The following is a 19,249-nucleotide window of genomic DNA, read 5'->3' as shown; positions in this document are numbered from 1 at the left end:
AATTTGTGGAGAAAAATGAGAAGGAAAAGTGTTTTGTTATTTATCACCACAGCACTCAGGACCTCTGGAACACTCAGCAAAATGGGATGTGATGGAAAGATTGTAAATTCCCTTTGGAGAAGAAGAGCTGAACATGGGAAATGCTGTCCCTGAACCAGAGATATTGCTGAAATATTCTAAATTTTCCATACTAAACATTGCAAGAGGAGAGAAAACACAGGTGGTGGAATACATAGGAGGTGCCAGCAAAAAGTGAAAATTAAAAGGATTTTATTGACTGATATGTTCTTCCTGAAAACTTCTTGAAATGTACAAACTGGACATTCAGAACTGATTTGTACATTCAGTATGTTACACTGATTCTTGGAGCCACGAGAGAGAGAGAGAGAGAGAGAATATTACTGTCACTTACAGGATGTTCACATCGTTGCAGACACCAAAAAGTGTGGATACATTCTAGTCTAGAAGTGAAACCAAAACAGAACTGGACACCATGGTACATGGAAATGCCAATCCCACTGACCCCACATGCGCCAGCTTCACCCACCAACCCGGCCACAGGGAGTGCCACCCCCCTCCTCCAAGTCTGAATCAGCACTGCTTATTAAATTCAACCCCTTTTCCCAGATTTTAGAGCTGTTTGGGGAGGGAAATGCTTTGGAGTGAATCGATTCCCTGCAGGGTGTTCAGCCAACCACGTCTTGGCAGTGTCTGTGGGGAAAGCGTGGGTCACCCTGCATGGGATTAATTCCAGGGGGAGGTACCAAGCAAATGTGTGCTCAGAAATCCTACAAATGCCCCTTTCTGGCCATAACCCATCTCCTGCCACACAGGATTATCCCCAATTAATGACTGGAGACAGACACTTGCTGATTTCAGGCCTGCTCCACCAGCCAGGGGTTATTTCACAGCAACCCCAGAGCTTCTCGTTTCGTAATTGGAAATGAAATTCTCCTTTCTCCAGAGCTTCTCATTTCACTCCCATTTTTTTGGTTTGTTTTTCAAAGCTGCAGTCATTAAATGCCTCACAGCAATGCTGTTACTGAGCTCTGGGCAGTGCCTGTGTGGCAGGAGATTTGAAATCCTGGAAGCCACACATTACCTGGGGAGCTGTCCCACAGATCTGGAGTTGTTTTCAATTCACCAACCTTTTAATCACAGTCTTGTATTGTTTTTTTTCCCCCCCCTCAGAGCAGAAGGTCATGGGTTCTGAAGAAAAGAGGTCTCTTTTATAAGCTCAATACAGTACTTTTATATTTCAGACTATGATATACAGTGTATACCATAAATTAAGACAAATACTTGTCACTTTATCTATGTAGGCACAAGAAAATCAGTGACTTTACTGAAGTGGAGAAATCTTCAAGGGTATCATGATTCTGGACTCCATCTCCTGAATAAGGGGCACTGAAAAAAAATGGAGAGAGGGTTTAATTTCACTGACAGAGTTCAGCACGTTCAGTAATCATCCCTGTAGCACGGTAGTTTTGGGAATAAATGACTTTAATATCATCTCTCTGCTCGTTTAAAGACAAATATTTCCATTCTTTTTACCAAAATGGAAGTGATCCTACATTTTTCTGGTGTAACTTCCTTTGAAATGTGCCCCATGGAACCCAAAGCTGACATTCTTGGCACACTTCTGGGAGTTTTGTTATGACAGTTTTCTTTGATCTCAAAGATCTCCTGGCTTTTAGTTCCAAAGTCTAAATTCCCTTTTCCCAGCAACGCATTTAACAAGGCTCCTGTATTTAATGAAATATTCGAAATAATCATTTAATATAAAGGTAAATTTCACTCTTGGCTCCCTAAATCTTTGGACAAGCATTTATATAAATCTGTACTTCCCCAGAAGTGCTGGTATAAAAATCTAATATTAATGCAGCAATTTCTTAGCACTTGGGCAACTTTTCCAACTACAACCAGCTGCAAAATTCACTTTACAGCTCAGTGCAATGTCCCTCTGTGCCCTCATAGAATTAAAACTGACACACCAACACGATTCCCCCTGAGATAAAGAACTTTTTCTTCCAGTGGGATGTGCTGAGGAGCAGAGAGGATGGCACAGCCCAAAGTCTGCCCCCAGCATTCCAGAGGAGTTAATGGGTTACCTGTGTAATAGACCAGTTCATCCCAGCCTGGTTTATGCCACGCTGCATTCCTTATATCTTCCCTGGTTTGCAGGTCTTTGTAAGCTGGGAAAACAAGCACAAAGTGACTCCTTTTCCTTCTGAACAGGAACAGATCCCTTAAAAGCATTCCAAGGAGGAATCAGGAGGCTGGGAACAGCGGGAAGAAGAAAGGCAGGAGTTCTCTGCCAGAAGGAAAAGCTCCCAGAGCAGGACAAACAGAAGGAGCTGGGGAAGAGACAGAATTCCTGGACACAGGTAAGATAATAAGAGCAGGGGTACAGCTGTAAATAATATTCTGAATTGTTGGGATATTTAGAAAAAACGGAGTGATTTCTAACAAATTATCATTTTTCAAGCTGAAACAATCCTAAGGTGTTTATAAACATGAATGCACACAGAAAGCCAGAACACCTCCAGGCAGGAACGGAAATAAATGCCTGACTTTTCTGACTTTCCTTTCTGCAGCTGTGGTAAATGTGAGGCTTGAAATGGAACTGGAAAAACCTGATTTCAGCATGAATTGGGATGGCAGGGTCAGGGCTGTGGGACTGAGAGCAAACAGAAGGGGACAGGAGAAACTGTGGCAGAAACAGAAGAAAACATGAAATGTTTATTTCTTGTTTGGTGAAGAATAAATTTGCCTACACAAAAATTTAAAAAAAATCAACAAATTAAAAAATCAACAAATTAGGAAAAGAAAAAAACATATTAAAACCCAATTTGTAAGACGCTCCCTTTGCCTTGTGTAAAAACGTTTCCTCCTGGGCTGAAGCAGTGAAAGAAAAAAGCAGGAAAAAAAGCAGAAAAGAACAGGAATTTACCCCAAAGGTGATGGACCATGTAGAGCTGTCCAATCTGGGAGAAAAATCCCCCAACTGCTTCATTACTGTCCTGTCGGAAGCGAATTGCACGAGCCCTGCAGAGGAGCAAAGAGAGATCAGAACCTGCAGGTCTGGGGAGGAAATCAGGGAAAACTGGAAGGAAAGCAGAGTGGAAGGGAGGCTGGAATGTTAAATTGCATTTGTTGCACACTTCAGCAATTAAAGGTAAGAAAAAAATCTGCAGCACCCTTGTTTTCAGCACTAAGTAATTAAGATTTACCTCTTGTCTTGTTAGGCATGCATTAAAATTGGAGGCTACATTTACACTAAACTTGGCATGAATCATTTTTCAACCACATTCAAGGATCAAGATAATTGCTGGAACAGTGTCAAGTGGCCTTTTCATAGCAGGTTTTATAACTAAATCCTCAAGTTTTAGTCATATCAGCTTTGCCACATTAATTTTCTACAGATTCTGACTTTTTATTCATGTGGATCTTTGCATAAATAAGATAAATATTTCTCTTGTTGGATCTTATAAAACAGATTTCTTACCAGTAGAGATGTGCCTATTTTATAAAAAAATTCCAAATTTGATTTGTTCAAATGATTGTAATTGAAAAAATTATATCAATGACAAATCTGAAAATCTAAGTCCTCACCTTTGCCCAAATAATTGAAAATACTCCAAATTGTTTAACTATCAACCAGCAGAATTGCAAGCACAGTGAGTGTAAATTGAAATAAGGTTAAAAATAACACAAAATCAGAAGCATATAATCAATAGAAAACTGTCTCAAATACTTCTAACCTATATATTAAAATACAAATGTGCTGCTCAGCAGCTTTTCAAGCAGCAACTTGACTTTAAAAGCTTGAAGAGCCAAGATTTAAGCTAAAAGTGGTCTTGTGAAAGATGACCCAAATCTCCCAGAGGAACTGCCACCCTTCCCAAGCAGCTTTCTGCTGAAAATCCATGGTTTTTGCAGCAAACTTAAACAGTTCTGGGAAGCAAAGCCAAACCAGAGTGTTGTTTGTGCACAGAATTCCTTTTCCTTTCCTCAAAGGGTCACAGGACTGTCTGACCAGTGGTGCAAGTGCAGCAGCAGCCCCTCAACTGGGGGATTTGGTGGCTTTGGTGCTTTTTCTACACCTGCATCTCTCAACCTGGAGCACACCAGGGCTCAAGGCAACACTTACCAGTAATTGCCCCACTCAATCATTGTTCCAGGCTGCAAGAACAACACACACTGTTAAAACTGCAGTTAAAAAAAAATCCCCAAAATACAATTTTCACACCGTTTCTGTATGGAAACCACTCTGCATTAACACAGTGCCTTGCTTCTGAGTGATAAGAATGTAAAAATAATCTCTAATTGTTCTGTTTACCACTTCTTAGTCATCTCTGAAGCATCTCCCAAAGCAACCACAGGGTTTCAGCCCTGCAGACATCAGGATCTTGCTGGAGCCTGCCTTCACTTCAGACCCCACACTTTGAGAGCAGCACTGACTCAGAAATCAGCTTTGATAAGAAGCAGATTTTTCACACAAGCTCTGTTGGCCATAAACACCCTCAGAAGGTTTTAGGACAGCCCAGAGCTTCAAAAATAATAGAATAAATAAAATTTAAACTTACTCTGAGTTGGTAAGATCTCAGTTCATAAATATTAGGGCCATCTCTGGGAACAGGTTCATTCCAGAAGCTGAACTCCAGCAGCAGCTGGTTCTTACGGGAGAGGAGCATGTTACCCCTTTCCTTACGGAATTCTGTGAATTCCTAAAAAAATAATGTGGGAATTGGGTCAAATTCTTCAACAACAAACAGCAGGACACCACATGGTGGCTTGGATTTTTGGTTTTTTAATGCTGTCAGGCTTGTGGGACAGTGAAATCCTTAAAGGAATCTGGAATCTCCTTGGTGAATCTGAGAATTCCAAGGATTTACATGTGAAGTGTTCAGGAATTAAACCTGAATGTGACAATAAATCCTTTCTCAAAGAGGTTTCTGGGCTTGTACAGGAAGGGATGAGACACTTTAATATCTAAATCTGCTTTTTTTTTTTCTCTGCCTGTTCTTTGCTCTCTCCTGAGTAAGAAAATCAGTGGTTTTTACCTTATTTTGACGAAGTTTGCTCATGACCTCATTGAGAGCTGGGTAACCTCCCTCATATCTCCACAAATGAACTGAAACAGAGAAAATTAAACTTTTTCGAGGGATGTCCCAGACCAGTGGTAAATCTTCTGGAAAAATCACATTATAAAATGCTCTTCACATTACAGAATTATACAAAAACAGAAACCAGGCAGCAGGTTTGAAAACAAGATTTTTCATTCATGAAAGCACTACACACTGGGATAATTTAAGGATAATGGCATCATCTGCTTTTTGAAAGGGGTTCTCTTGGAAAATTTTGCAATTTACTCTGAGGGTAACAGGGAAATTTCTGAAAGGACTTTTTGTTGCCATGCTAGTAAGATGTGATGACTTGACATGACTGTTATTGAAATTAAGGTTCAGTTTAAGAGGATGACTTAGTTCCAAAAACGTGCTTTATACCAATTTCATCTAAGAGCAGTGGAGGGGCAGATTTTCAGTTCAGTAAATTACTCCAGCACAAAAGCAAGACACTTTCTGTAGGACATGAAAAACGATGCAAATGTTATTTGTGAGCTCAACATTAATAAAAGCAGAAGATAACTGAACATTAGCTAGGATTTCCCCCACAAAAACAACTTCAGGACATGTAGTTATGTTTGTATCTAAATTTTTTTCAAAGCATTCCCTCTGTAAAAAATCAGAACCAACCCCTTTAATCAATCACAGAAAGATGTATTTACAAGCATTTAGTATAGCAAGGCAATAATTTCACCTCACAGAATCATAAAAAACTATTTTCTCCCCTCTTAAGCAGCTCTGTGCCTTTTCCAAGAGAGCAAACAAGGCTGATGGGAGGCACTTCCCCGTGAGAGCAGATTTATCCTCCTGCTTCTGCTGCCTCACCCCCAGGGCAGATTTGATGGATCCATCTGATATTAACCCAGCACTGAACAAGTCAAACCCCATAATCTGCTTTATTCCAGTGCTGCAAGAACATTTCCAAGGCAGGCTGGGGATGCAGTGACAGATCCAGCCTGTGTTCATCTGTTACAAAAGCAGCCACTGAGACTTGCCTAAGGAATTCCCATTTCAATTGTCCTCGTTCCCCAATTCCCCTTCAGCTTGCAGGGTTGGCTCTCAGACACTGTTTGGTTTATCTGCTGTTAATTCTCTGCATTTGTTCAGTGTCAATATTGCAATATGCTGGCAGTGCAAGGAGAATTAATGTGTGCAGGAGTTTATTTTTTAAGTAGGAAGCAACAGCACCGATCCTGGCACAGCTCTAACAGAACCTCTATGGATTTGGATCTGTGGCTTCCCATTCCTTCCAATTCCCAGGGTGTTTTCCAGGTTTTCTCTCTACACTGGACTCTTTGGAGTTACCTCTGTAGCAGCTCTTCAGTCATGCCTAGTTCCAGTTTGTTTTCATAGTTAGGCAGTACCCTCGTATGAACATGAACAGAAATATTTTTACTTTCCCCCAGTAAAATTTAATGTTAAGTTTACAATGCAGATGGGTTGGAATGATTTGCATTTCATTACCATACAGCAGTTACAGTCTGAAAGCCTGAGCAAAGCTTTTATACTGCCCAAGGAGGGATAAACTCTGGCTTTGCAAGAGTTACACTAAAATATTCAGGAACTGTGCCCACAGGACTATATTTTACAAGCATTTCCCCAAAACCTGTTAATTTTAACAACCATCACCACCTGGAAAACATGAAAACATATTAAAAATGAGACAAAATTGAAAGAATGAACACTTTGCTGTCCAACCCAGCACGACAAAAGCAAGACAAACAGCTGAGAAGTGATGCACACACCCCCTCAGTGGACACACTGCCAACAGGCTTTGAGTGTCAACAGAGATGATTTAAAAGAAGAAACCTGCCAAGCACATGGGTTTACATTGGGTTGTACTTCTATCTCCTACCAGCCTGATCTTGCTCTCCGTACCACGTGTTCCAAGTCCCCACCAGAGCACAAGGGTAGTGTTTTTCTTCATGAATCTTTGGCAGCACCTCTTGACTTGAAAACAAGGAACACAGACACTGGGTTGCATTGCCTTCAGGGAGGCCACAGTTGATATATGAATAACACAGCATCATGCTAGGAACATTCACAAGGTTTATTTTGCACAGGAGAAAGCTGAAAGATCAAATTCTGCTACGCAGGAGGAAGGTGGCTACACCCCCGTGGAGAATTAAGGTGAGTGTTACCATTTTTTAGAATCTTTACCAAAGGATTCTTTAGATGCAGTAAATTAGGTTTATCTAAATAATTATGTCTATCTAAAAGGTTATCCAGCACATCAGGAAAGCAAATATCAGGATATCTCACAGAAAATTCAGCTTAAAGGGGTGATTTGCTTAATGAAAAGCTTTTCTTTGCTTGAGGAAAAGGTCCCCTCAAGGGGGGGAGAATGCACAGAAATAAGAAAGCACAGTCTTCTAAACCAGTTACACTTGCTGAGCTGAATGAATAAAAATAACGTGATAAATGAAATAATGGCTGTACCTCAGAGTATTGCTTTTTAATTTCAGAAAGCATTCTTACTTTGAGGCAACTTACCCACTAACCAACAGTGAAACTGCCTTAAAAATACCTCCAACACACGATTTCTGGCTGACTGTTCCCAGGATTTCTAACACTCTTTCCAACTTTACAAGTGGCCCACATTAGCAGGAGGAAATTAGGTTTCGCTGATTGCTGACTTGGCCAAGACAGCTTTCCCTGCACTGTGCCTTGATGAATAAGTCAATTAGTCTGGTTGAACTCTGCCTTTTATATTTTTCCCTGAATAATTATCCTTCTTCCTCAGTTTGGCTCACAGGCAACGAGTCTCTGCACAGTATCAAGTAATAAAAAGTAGGCTGGGCTGGGGTTGGGAGTCATTAGAGATGAGTTTTCCTCTCGATTCTGCCACTGACTTTCCACACAACCTTGAGCAAATCTCATTACCAATTTGTACCTCGACGTTTTCTCACTAGCCAGTGTAAATAATATGATAAATGACTCTCCAAGGACATTCTCAAGGATGTTTCACCATCAGTTCATTTCTGCAGAGCAGAATGAGATCCTGGAAAGGCAGCTTTGAAGAGGAATGGTAAATTATTGCATAATTCTTCCATATATTGTTGCAAATTAAGAGGCAAAAATGCCCACAGAACACCTTTTTTAAAACACCTGTCCCTAATTCTTCAGAAGGGCTCCTTAATCACAATGATTTCTAAAATACTCTTGTAATTGTTTTCATTATGTTATTTATTAATACCTAATGACTAATCCTCATTCTGATTTGATATAGAATTAACCTGTTCTTTTTTTTTGTTTTTTATTTAGGGAGAGGCAGGAGGAATGTTCAGAGAGGCTTAATTTTGTTTATTACTTTACTCAAGTTGTCTCCTTCCCTGAAATACTTCAATTTGCTTTGGAAAGAATCAATCCAACCACACATATTTCATCTAACTGCTGTCAGCAGTTTCTTTCTTTGCTGTTTGTCTCTTTCCTTGAAATAGAAATCTCTGCTCTCACTCAATGTTTAGGCAGCTCATGAAATACTGCACAGAAGTGGTTCCCTGCCTTGAGTAATTGGACATGTTTATATTCAGCTTTTAAACAGCGAGCTGGCTGAATGCTAATTGTCCTTTACTGTGTATCTATTTTTTTAAACAACAAAAAAGCTAAAAATACCTTGACTGAATGTTATTCTAGTGGCTTTTTATGCTTGTACAGCAGGGAAAACAGTTCTGGGTTATCCAGCCCAACACAAGAAGGCACAGAGGTGACAGATGAGCTGTGCAGCCACCCAGTAACAGCTGAGGACATGAACTGGGAGCTGGGGCTTCTTCCCCTCCCTCCAGCCCAGCTGCTGTGCTCACACTTCAGAGCTGGTTGTCGTTATCCTGAGAATGTTTTATTTCACTGGCAAGCTGGGCACTGTCAGTGAGAAAAGCACTGCTGGGTGCCAGGCTCACTCCATCCCCAAATTTAACCACAGTTCTTTCAAGGCTCCAGAGGGGGGATTGTGTAGGCAGAAAAGGAGTAGTATTTCTGCACTTTCACCCTTAAAGCAGCCCATTTCAAATGGGATTAACTCCTACATGTTCTAAAGCTGGAACTTTTTGGGAAAGCTGTCACAGTGCTGCTCTTGTTGGAGGGAATCACCCCAAAGCAGAGACTGCACCCAAGGGTTTGTGTAACTCCTTAGGAGTAGCTCAGCAACAGGAGTTGTGAAAGGGACATAAAAAAGCTGAGAGGAAATCACCCCCTGGGTTTGTAACATCTCAAAGTTCTACTTGAGTTTAACACTGGTGTAGTTTTTTTTACCAGTGATCTCTCTTTCCTTCCAGTGCACAGACAAAACCCATCCTCAACCTGGCAGCTGCAGAGGGAATGCCAACATTCCACCTTTCCCTGCATGCAGCAGCAACTTTAAGACCAATAAGGGAAGGGGGAAAGCTGCTCCAATAAATGTCCCAAAGTTCTCACAACAGGAATGGTCCTCAACTGCAGCTTAGAAAATGACACCTCCAACAGGGAAGTGGGGTGAACTGAGTGATGGATTTTTTGCTCTTTCATTAGCATCTATTTAATACCAAATCCTAAAAAAGCACAATTTTGTCACTTCCCCTCTACACAATTATGATATTTGCCAATTTACAGATCAAATCAACATGCCTAAAAGGTGAAGAGAGAACTCACACACTTACCAGAGCTTGTTGTAGGCCTCTAGACATTCAGGTTTGACATTGTGAACTGCAACAACAACAACAGGGACGTGAGACAGGCAGGGACAGAGGGGAGGAATGGTGCTGCTGAGCACAAAGCCATCACTCACACTGGAGTTTGTACAGGCTGCTGGTCTCTCTTTTGGCCAGGAGGTTGGAGTGGGCGTCTTTCCTGGGATCGACTTTGCGCACGAAGAGGGATTTTAACCAGCTCTCCTCACGGGCTCTGTGGGCCGAGGAGCCCAGCCCCCTGCAGGGAACAAGGAGAGGGCACTGAGCCTCTGGAATTCCCACCAGGCAGGGGAGGCAGCCACGAGTTTAATGCAAATTATAGTATCACAACATACAGTTACATATTGCTAAAACTTCCCACCGGGTCTCTTCCCAGCAAGGCAAAGGTGGCTCATTCCCCAGGGAGATTTATCATTTCACTAGATACAGTTAACCACACATTATCCATGGTTATTCCCTGTGCAATGGCTGCTTTTGCTGCCCATTTATCCTCTTTTTAGCCCATTGTCTTTGCCGAGGGCTGGGTCTGCCCTCGTGTAAACAGTCAGGAGTGAAAAAGAGGAAAGGAAACAGTGCAGAAGGAAAACTGCATACAGAGTAAAAGGGAAAGGAACTGCCCTGTGTTCCTGTGCAGGAAAATGAAATGTCTTTCAAGAGGAAAAAATAGCATGAAAGACTAATTTGGGAAAAAAGATGAGTGGTAGGAAACAACCAGCCAAGAAATATTTCAATTCCAGATTCTGGCAACTGCATCATGTAGGGACACAGATCCAGGCTCTTTGTACAACATCCACGTTTCCCTTGCCTCGAAACCCACGAATTTCACTGTCTTTTCTTATCTCATCTTTATTCAACTTCTCCAAGTACACTTTCCAAATAATACCACCTCCCTTTACATCAGAGCACACAAACCAAGTTATAACTGTGATTTTTTTTAAAGTGATGTGTTAAAATAATTATTCTTCTTTTCCAGATGACCAGGACAGGGAATCTTGATGCATTTAACTGAGCCTCTACAATGTCTGACAAGCTCAAATGTTTTTGCTTCTTTCTCCTAAGATCACTTCCTTCAATTTGCCTTTTTTTGACAGCCCCATAGTAGCCACTGTGAAGAAAATTAATTCTGTCACAAGCTTCTAGTGAAATTCTAAAATATCAAATGTGGTATTTATACCACATATATTTACTTATAAGCTGGAAAGTTCAGCCTTTTCCTGCCTCAGATGTCAACTTTTCACCCTTAATTACTGACTTGGAGATGCAGAAGACAGCTGGCTCTCCAGCCTAAAGCTTTCTTTCAGGAAAAAAAAAAAAACCCAGGGAAAGAAAAATCTCAAATTTCTTTTGAGAAAAAATATCCCACTGGTCACACCTGTATTACACAAAGGCAGTATTTTACAACAATCCACCTTTTAGTCTGAAAAGAACATAATGACCTGGTTCTGCCCATGGGAGCAGGATGGAGGAGTGGGAAAGTACTTCACAGCAGAGAAACAACAACTGCAGCTGAGATGACCTTAAGCATGAAGAAATAATTTGTAAATACTGGTGAGTTTATTGAGAATGGTGCCCTCCCTGGGCCTGGGCACACACACAAACATGTGGCCGTGCTGGAAGCCAAGCGGCTATTCCTGAGTGCAGGCATTTGAAGGGCATTCCATGATAAGGCTGCTGCTGGAATGGCCTGGAGCAGAGCTTTCCCTGAGCTCAGAGCACAGGGCTGAACCCCACCTCAGAAATCCCAAGTTTTGTTTTAAAAAGCTCCCTCAAATTAAGCCCTCACTGGGCTCCAGGAGGCAGAACTCAACCCCAGCCCTGCAATACTCAGACCTGTAAACTCTCACCATCCCCTGCCCTTTATTAAACAAAGTTAGCAAAGCAGTATTTAGAAAACTACTCTACGAGGATCATTGCTTGCAGCAAACTTTGAAGATGAAAGAGAGAAATAATCATGATTAATTTCCTAATCATCATTTTTGTGAACTTCAGCAGCAGCAGGAGTAAGCTGGAGCTACAGGGACAACTCTGAAAAGCAAATTTCTTTGCTATTAGGAGAATCTCATGACTTGAATGTTAAACTGCACCTAAAAGTGAAGGTATGGCAAATTTTCAAAACAATGACATGAGTAATACTTTACACAGTTATGGAAAATCTTTTCCCCAGCAGCTGGAAAGCTCCTCATGAGCACTGACTAACAAATCACAACTAAATATTCACCTCACTTACAATAAAGGTAACAGGCTAAGTTTATTAAAGCAGATGTTCACTGCACCCAAACTGAGATGCAAGGGCCTGGTTTTTAATCCATATCCCAAAATACCACTGTCATCCCAGACTCCCACAAACCAAGAAGCCCTGAACTGATCACTGGTTCAATTTTGTGGGCAGTGTGTACCCAAAATTAGCTCTGGAGGAGCAGGGACCCAATTCATGTCTTTAAACAGCTGTGAGCATCAACTTGTCTTTGGTAGCAAGTTCTCATCCTGCAAATATTAACTGTGGGCTTTGCTTTCTTGCTACAAAGGGTGGGCTGTGAATGCAAAAGGCTAACACTGAATAGCTTGCTTAGATTAGATTAAAAATGCCAGGGAAAATACTTCTTTTCACTTAGCTCCTACTTTAGCACAAAATATAAACTGGGTAGGAGACACCAGGTGAAGTATTTAGATTTTTTAATAACCCATGTCAGCCTGGAAGAGAAAGAAAAACAACTTGTCTATCGTTTGACAGTGTTTGATCTGTGGTCTAAACAAAGTTTATTTGAAACTAATTTGAAATTTGAAACTAAAATAACCCCAAAACATGCATGTAAAACCTCTCAATATACTCCTTGAACAGCTGCTTGCAGGGATGCTTTTAGTCTTGCCTATTCTGAGGCTTGAGGCAGCAGCTTTCCCCGTTTCAAAGAAAGGGAGGAAAAACCGTGTAAATCCATCCCAGCTTGGGAATTCCTGTGTTTCCAGCACCCTGTGCCAGCTTCCTACAGCTGGAAGGTACCTCAGGAACTGTGTGTGTCTGCACCTCGGGCAGCCCTCTGCACAGAGATGCAAATCTCTGCACCCCAAAACTTGATGGATGTGCCTCTCTCTGTGCCCTGGCACCAGGACAGGGGTGCGCGGACATCCCAGCTCCCATGGGAAGCACGGATACACCAGCCTGACTCCCAAGGGGTTTCTATGCGTGGCTGTGCACGGTGAAGGCAGGAAGATGTCGGGGTGTGCAGTCACGCACCCCGACCCTGAGGAAACATGGATTTTTGGGCTGTGCACCCTGTTGCTTGCAGGAGTTGGGATACAGAGCTGTTGCACGCCCTGATCCTGGAGGGACAGCGCGGTGCGGAGCATCCAGGTATTTAAAACCCAGGAATACATGTGAGCAGGGCGGCTGGGCAGCCCGAAAGCCGTGGCTGTGGGGTGCCCTGTTACATGCGGGGGTGTCCATGCAGGGGCGGGGGGGGCGTGCGGGGATGAGGTGTCGGTGCCCCCTGAGCCCGGGGACCGGCGGCCGGTTCGTCCTGGCAGGTCAGCGGCGCGGCCATCCTCCCACCCAGGGGCGGACTCGCACTCGGGAAGGAAGGGGCCGGCCTTGCGGCCCGTGACCTTGAGGGACACCCCGCCGCCTCACACTCCCCGCCCCAGGCCCGGCCGCTGCCCCGCGAGCGGGGCGCCATTTCCAGCCTGGGAAGGGGACGCTCTGCGCGGCGGGGCGCCGGGTGGCTCGGGCGGCGCCGGCTCCGCGTGCAGCCTCCCCCGGCGGTCCCGTCCCGCCCGCCTCGCCCCCTCAGGGCTCACCTGAGGGCCAGCCCGGCGCCGGGCGGCAGGCGCGGCACGGCGGGCGCTCCCGCCAGGCTCCGCCGCAGCAGCACTCGCGCCGCCATCTTGCTCCCGCCTCCTCCCTCCTGGGCCGGGGGCTGCGGCCACGCCCCCTGGCGGGCAGCGCCGCCTGCGCATGCGCGGCTGGGGCGGCCCCGGGACCCCTTCAGGGCCCCTCAGCTGAGGGGAGACCCCCGGCCCCGGCTTTGGGGGACCAAGCCAGCTTTAGGGGGACCCCCAGGCCGCTTTGGGGACCGCTACTCAGACAAAAGGGGGCCCCAGCCCCGGTTTTGGGGACCCAGCTGCATTTGGGGGGACCCCAGCCACAGTTTTGGGGAGGGACACACTTGGATTTAGGGGGATCCCTGGTTTTGAGGGATTCCAGCCCCAGTTTGGAGGCCTCTGGTCAGATTTAGGGGAATCCCAGCCCCAATTTTGGGGATCCCAGCCCTGGTTCTGGGGGACACAGTTGGATTTAGCTGAATTGTTGTTCTCTGAGTACATTTTTCACTCGCTGGCAGCTGAAGGGTTTTCCTCACACTGCTCTGCTATACTCAGAGGTTTTTTGGCTGAGGAGAAGGTGTGTGCTGGCATTGAATCCTTAAATAACTTCAAATTAAGGATAAAGTGATAATTAGGGTAATAATTAAAGGGTAGTTCTAAAAGCAACAAGCCAATAAACACAGAAAGCAGTCAATGACTAATCCTTATCATTTCACATAACACCTATAACGATTCTATCTTGGCCCGATAAACTTTCCCTTCCCATTTTAGGATTTTTCTATCAGCCCTCTCTGAGACTAATCCAGAAGATAACACATATGATGTGCTTTAACATCACAAAAGTAAAATCTACAATTGCCATCACTCTATTAAATAACACAGTCTGATATGTAATTTGTTTTTAGTCACATTTCGATCTGACAGCATGGCAAATTCTTCAGCAACCCTCCCAGAGCCTACACTGGAAAAATGATAACCTTCTGTGATGAATCAATCTTAGAGGAAAAAAAATATGGCATTTTCACTGCTACTCAAGGGAAATCACAAGAAATACAAGAAAATATTTACTCTCCTGATTAGATGTAGACGCAACCTATTAAGCAAACAGGAAACCTTTTCTATTTCTTACAATTACCTAGTTATTAGACCACTCATATCCCATATATTGAGGATCAAGTTCTGCTTGGATACAACTTCAGTGCATCTCCTACAGCCCAGGGCCAAATCCTACCCCGTACCCAAATTCTCCCAATCTTTCCTTGGATGAAGTTTCATGTTTTAAATTCACCTGGGCAGGAGTCTGAGCTCAGATTTTTCCTTCCCTTTGCTTTGATTTGAGGAATTTACATAAACCTAAACCCCTGCCACAAACAAGAAAAACACTACAGCCACATACTTAAGGCACTTCCTCAAACTCAGAGCCCATGCCCACATTATTTTATACACAGTGAAGGCTTCTTGACATCCCACGTGAACACTGGCATTCAAAGAGCAGCGTTTTTTGCTTTGAAGCACTGAAGGAATTTTAAGTTTCTCATTCCCGCTGTCCCAAATAATTTGCTGAGTTCAGTCAGGCTTTTTAGGCAGCCAGAACTGATTTTGTGCAGGAAGTTAAAGGGCAAATGATCTTTAATACTCTGACAACAGCAGAGAACACAACTGGAAGCTACCAGAGCAAGATGGCTCAAGTTGCTTAAAGTAAGGTGTTTTATGTCTGATACACCTTGTTTTGCTTCTGATCTTAAAGACCAACAGACACTTTGGAAAGGATTTCTCACAGCTCTCATACCCTACTCCCCCCTCCCACACTGCTAAATTTTGAGGCAGATGCCCTTTTAGATCTAAAGTCAGGAACATGAGGCTGCTGCAACAGCTGCAGGCTCTCAGCTTGCTTTATGTCCTGGAAGAGAGGACATGAGATCCCCAGAGCTGTACCAGGATAAAGTCATCTTTCATCATTAGCTGCTCTGAACTTTAGCTCCACATTAAAGCATGCAGCAAAGCAGCACCTCTATCTCCCCAAAATGTGTTATTTTAATTAGCTTTTCTGATGAGACTAAATCTAATCACCTTTGCTTTTACTTTTTGGCTTTGTACGCTCATCAGCTCCCCTGTGCTGCTGGCAGCTTAAAGAGATTGAGCTCTCCCAGAATTAAATCCTGCCTTTGGACAGGTTACAAAGCCAACCACACTAAGCTGCCCAAAGCTTTGATTCTCACCTTTCTGCCACTACAAAGGCAAAGGGCTGCGTTTTGTCAGAGAGTTTGGAAGTCAGGAGGTTCCTGCAAGAGGAAATAAGGACACAAGCATGCAGCTGCTTTTAAAATTCTACACTTCCTTTCAAAAGCTTTAATAGCATCATCTCCAGTAACCCTACAAACCACAAAGGACTGCCTGAAATACAGAACAACCAAATAATGTAATGACCCTCCCACCAAAATTAAACATCACACAGTTGTAGTCTCGTCTTAACACAGAGGAGTCATTCCAGGAGGGCAGCTGGCTTTGGGAACTGTCACTGGGCCAAAACTACAGGCAACAAAATGAACTGGCAACACTAAACTTGCATTTTTCTCTGTGTTTTCATTCAAAGCTCCAGGTGCCCATCACTCTGCAACATCTCTTTGCATAAGCAACTACATTTACTATTTATTTTGACTACAGATTTCACTAAAAACATTTAACATGTCACAGCAGGGCCTCAAACATCCCTGGCAGAGAGAGACAAAAGCTGGAAGCCCTCTGCTTAAAGTATTTCCCCTGCTATTTGTCTGTTGAACAAACTTTAAGTTCCTGAAGTTTCTCACTTAGATAGGCAGTATCTGCCTCTGTCAGATTTTCCGAATCTGACAGGTTTTCCAGGAATCTGGTTCCTGCACAGGGCTTTCCTGTGATTGGATCTATGACATTGCCAACCTTGAACACAATTTCAGCCAGTTCGTGTTTCACGTGTTTGCTCCTTCGCTCGGGCAGAGCTTTCAGAAGAACAATGTCTCCAACAACACACTGCTGCAGTGGGTCATGGGCAAAATAGGTTTTTCTTTTGTTAAAGAACTGTAAAAGGAACAAAAAGAAAAAAAAAAAGAAAAAAGAGAAACCTTGGCATTATATTTCAATGGGTAAAGATATAGTTAGTATCAAATAAATAAATAAATTTCACTAAGTAAAGTCTTATGTATCTTTTAAAGTGAGAGTCAGTTGGGATCATGAAGAGAAATGCAACTGTGCACTCTACAGGTTCTCCACAGGAAGCACAGCACTGCCCTTCCCAATCTCTTGTCAGGATAGTTTTGCCAGCTGAGCCCACAGGAAAGGAGATGGGGAAGAAAAAGCTCTGAAATCTGTATTTTGAAGTTTTTTATGTGAGGGTTTTCTTGCTGAAATAATTTTCTTTCATAGAAAAAGTCAGTATTTTTTTTTTTCTTGTTGGAACAGCAGAATTCAGAATCCTTTAAGAAATATATTAGGTTAAGAAATAAATAAAGATTCTTCTACCAGATAAAATATTGAAAGGGGCGCCACATCCTGACTCTATCCTTAACCTTCTGGTCACCAAAGGCAACTTATTCTACCTCCATGTACCACTGTTTCCCTATTTAAAATGGAGAAAATACAATTTTTAACCTTCCTGTTTGAAGTGCATTGACAAGGAATAAATCCTAGATCACAGTAACGTTACAATTATGCATACAGAAAAAAACAGCTATAAAATTTATGATACAAGTGACTTATACACTGTCAAGGCTCCAAAGCATGCTCCACATCAACATGAAAAATTAAATCTAAGTGTGAAACAACAAAAGCTTACCTTCTCAAAAAGATCAAATGAAGTGCATTAACAAGGCACTTCAAAGAAATACATTTAGTAGGTAATTTGTAAGTCCTCACCACTCACTGCTTTTCATCCTTTGCAGTCATCCCCACAGCCAAAACCTTAAGTTCCTTAAGGAGTTTGACTTGTAAGGACTCATCAAAACTTCTAAGAGTCCAATGAGCAGAACATTTCTCCACACAATCCAAAACCCACCATGCAAGACAAGTTGTTAACTGGTGTTACCTTTAGCAAGTAGGGATCCAGCACAAGCCTTGTCACTCTCACTTTGGCAGTTTTCTGCATTTTGGTCCCAATTACTTTCCCTACTATCCATTTTGCATGGACAGCTCCACGTGGGACAGACATTGTTTAGTTATGGTCATGCAGTGCCTGGCAGCAAAAAAAGCAGATGTGTTATTGTAAGAGAGCAAAAAAATATAAGGGCTTTCTGATCAACACCAAAGTTTTCCTTACTTTAGAGTAAGAGCTGCATTAGGTCATTTTGTTGGAAAAATGGGGAAGAACAGTTCAAAACTCCATTTACTGCACTACCTCAGCCTTGTTTGCCAATATAGAAGGGATGCCACCATGTCCTTGCTATCAGTAAAAGTTACTTCAGGACAGCAGTAAAACTAGACACAACAGCATGAGGATGAGATTTATCCCACAAAACTCCTTTGAATCACCCCAACTGCTACAAACACAATAGAGAAAAGTGTAGCTAAGGAAATTACTCATTTAACTCACGCTCCAGCAGGTGTTTTGGCTGGAAACCTGTTCATCAGGTCCGTGTATGACCAGAGTGCTCCCAAACAAGGGAGCAGCCTGCAGCTTTTGTTCAAAGTCATTTGCTTCTATGCCTCTCATTATCAGCCGAGCTGATGAAACCTAAAAAAAGGTAATGAGCTTCTCAAGCCATAAATGACACATCAAAGAGCTGTCTGATCTATAGGACATCTATGTGCTTTTAAGTCCTTCCCTGCAAGTAATATATTCCATCACCTTATTTGGTTTAATTAGGGACAGCTTTCTGTACCACTCTTGCAAGAGTCAGGGGCAAAATCAATAGAAAACTTGAATCAATATTAAGACTGATGGAGATTAATGACCATTTTTTCTCCCACTCAGATATGTTGTTAAGCACTACCAACACCTGTGAATTCTCCATCTACCCAATTTGTTAGACTTGCTTTGATGTTGCAACACATCAAAAGAAGAGTTTAGGGATACAGGGACACAGCCATAGGATGAAACGCTTCAGCAAATACTCGGAGGCTGCTTTTCCCACCCCTAACTCAGCTGTGGGCGCTCAGGGCTGGAAGAAGTCAGTGTGGGGAAACCTCCTGTACCCCAGGGCTAAACACCCCACACAGACAGGTGTGTGCAGCACGGGCAACACCCAGCGAGCACCAGCGGCTACTGGCAGACATAGATAAAAAAGGAAATTGAAGCAGAGAGGGAGCCCTCACCCCCTTCCCCCCCCGCCCGCCCCACCGCGGCTCCCCACAGCGCTCCACGTTAGGCCCTGCCCCGGAGCCTCCGCACCGGCAGGGCCGCACAGGCGGCAGGGTCCAGCGGGGCGGTTCATGCAGCAGCCAGAGCGCAGCCCCAGCACGGGGAAACCCTCACGACCGAACCCCCAGCCCCAAAGAGCCCCATTCCCCCTCACCGCCGCTGCCGCCACCGCGCCTCGGGGGCCTTAAAGGGACGGGCCCGGAACAGGCGGCGCCGAGCACGGAAGCGCCGCGCGCGGGAAGGGGCGGGGCCAGGGGCGGGGCCAGAGGGGGCGGGGCTTTCCGGGGTATTTAAAGGCGCCGGCGGCGGCC

General features: G+C 43.6%; 2 protein-coding genes and 1 long non-coding RNA gene across 5 annotated transcripts; 1 reads left to right on the top strand and 2 right to left on the bottom strand.

Moving 5' to 3' along the window:
- Window positions 1-253: 253 nt before the first annotated feature.
- On the bottom strand, window positions 254-15,837 carry NIPSNAP2 (nipsnap homolog 2). Its single transcript, XM_069033366.1, has 10 exons — window positions 13,586-15,837; window positions 9,892-10,031; window positions 9,764-9,809; window positions 6,985-7,079; window positions 5,067-5,137; window positions 4,590-4,730; window positions 4,154-4,185; window positions 2,954-3,048; window positions 2,112-2,195; window positions 254-1,407 (listed from the first exon to the last, which is right to left on the bottom strand). Exons 1-10 carry the CDS (start codon window positions 13,669-13,671, stop codon window positions 1,343-1,345), a joined length of 855 nt encoding a protein of 284 aa, XP_068889467.1. The 5' UTR covers window positions 13,672-15,837; the 3' UTR covers window positions 254-1,342.
- Window positions 2,203-8,754, top strand: LOC138120582 (uncharacterized). 2 transcript variants are annotated; one of them, XR_011155911.1, is made up of 3 exons: window positions 2,203-2,387; window positions 7,193-8,157; window positions 8,394-8,754. It is a non-coding gene; the product is annotated as an uncharacterized lncRNA (long non-coding RNA). The 2 variants fall into 2 exon arrangements; XR_011155910.1 differs by having other exon boundaries at window positions 7,193-8,754.
- Window positions 15,838-15,927: 90 nt separating the features above from the next.
- Window positions 15,928-19,178, bottom strand: MRPS17 (mitochondrial ribosomal protein S17). 2 transcript variants are annotated; one of them, XM_069033367.1, is made up of 3 exons: window positions 19,093-19,178; window positions 17,667-17,813; window positions 15,928-16,663 (listed from the first exon to the last, which is right to left on the bottom strand). In XM_069033367.1, the coding sequence occupies exons 2-3, from the start codon at window positions 17,787-17,789 to the stop codon at window positions 16,373-16,375; spliced, it is 414 nt and encodes a 137-aa protein (XP_068889468.1). In that variant the 5' UTR covers window positions 17,790-17,813; window positions 19,093-19,178; the 3' UTR covers window positions 15,928-16,372. The 2 variants fall into 2 exon arrangements, with proteins under 2 accessions (XP_068889468.1, XP_068889469.1); XM_069033368.1 differs by lacking the exon at window positions 19,093-19,178 and adding an exon at window positions 18,171-18,819.
- Window positions 19,179-19,249: the final 71 nt, after the last annotated feature.

The sequence above is a fragment of the Aphelocoma coerulescens genome, chromosome 19, assembly GCF_041296385.1.
Source record: "Aphelocoma coerulescens isolate FSJ_1873_10779 chromosome 19, UR_Acoe_1.0, whole genome shotgun sequence".
Classification (NCBI taxonomy): Eukaryota; Metazoa; Chordata; class Aves; order Passeriformes; family Corvidae; genus Aphelocoma; species Aphelocoma coerulescens.
The sequence above is the reverse complement of the archived record's forward strand: the minus strand, read 5'-3'. Positions and strand labels throughout refer to the sequence as shown.

Bases quoted from the DNA above. Each gene is read 5' to 3' on its own strand.
- NIPSNAP2 (XM_069033366.1), bottom strand. From the start codon at position 13,671: ATGGCGGCGCGAGTGCTGCTGCGGCGGAGCCTGGCGGGAGCGCCCGCC. The intron at 4,731-5,066 runs GTAAAAACCACT...TTATTTTTTTAG, and splicing joins GCAAACTTCGTCAAAATAAG to GAATTCACAGAATTCCGTAA. The intron at 2,196-2,953 runs GTAAATTCCTGT...TTGTTTTCCCAG, and splicing joins CATGGTCCATCACCTTTGGG to CTTACAAAGACCTGCAAACC.
- MRPS17 (XM_069033367.1), bottom strand. From the start codon at position 17,789: ATGTCTGTCCCACGTGGAGCTGTCCATGCAAAATGGATAGTAGGGAAA. The intron at 16,664-17,666 runs GTAACACCAGTT...TTCCTTTTACAG, and splicing joins TGGATCCCTACTTGCTAAAG to TTCTTTAACAAAAGAAAAAC.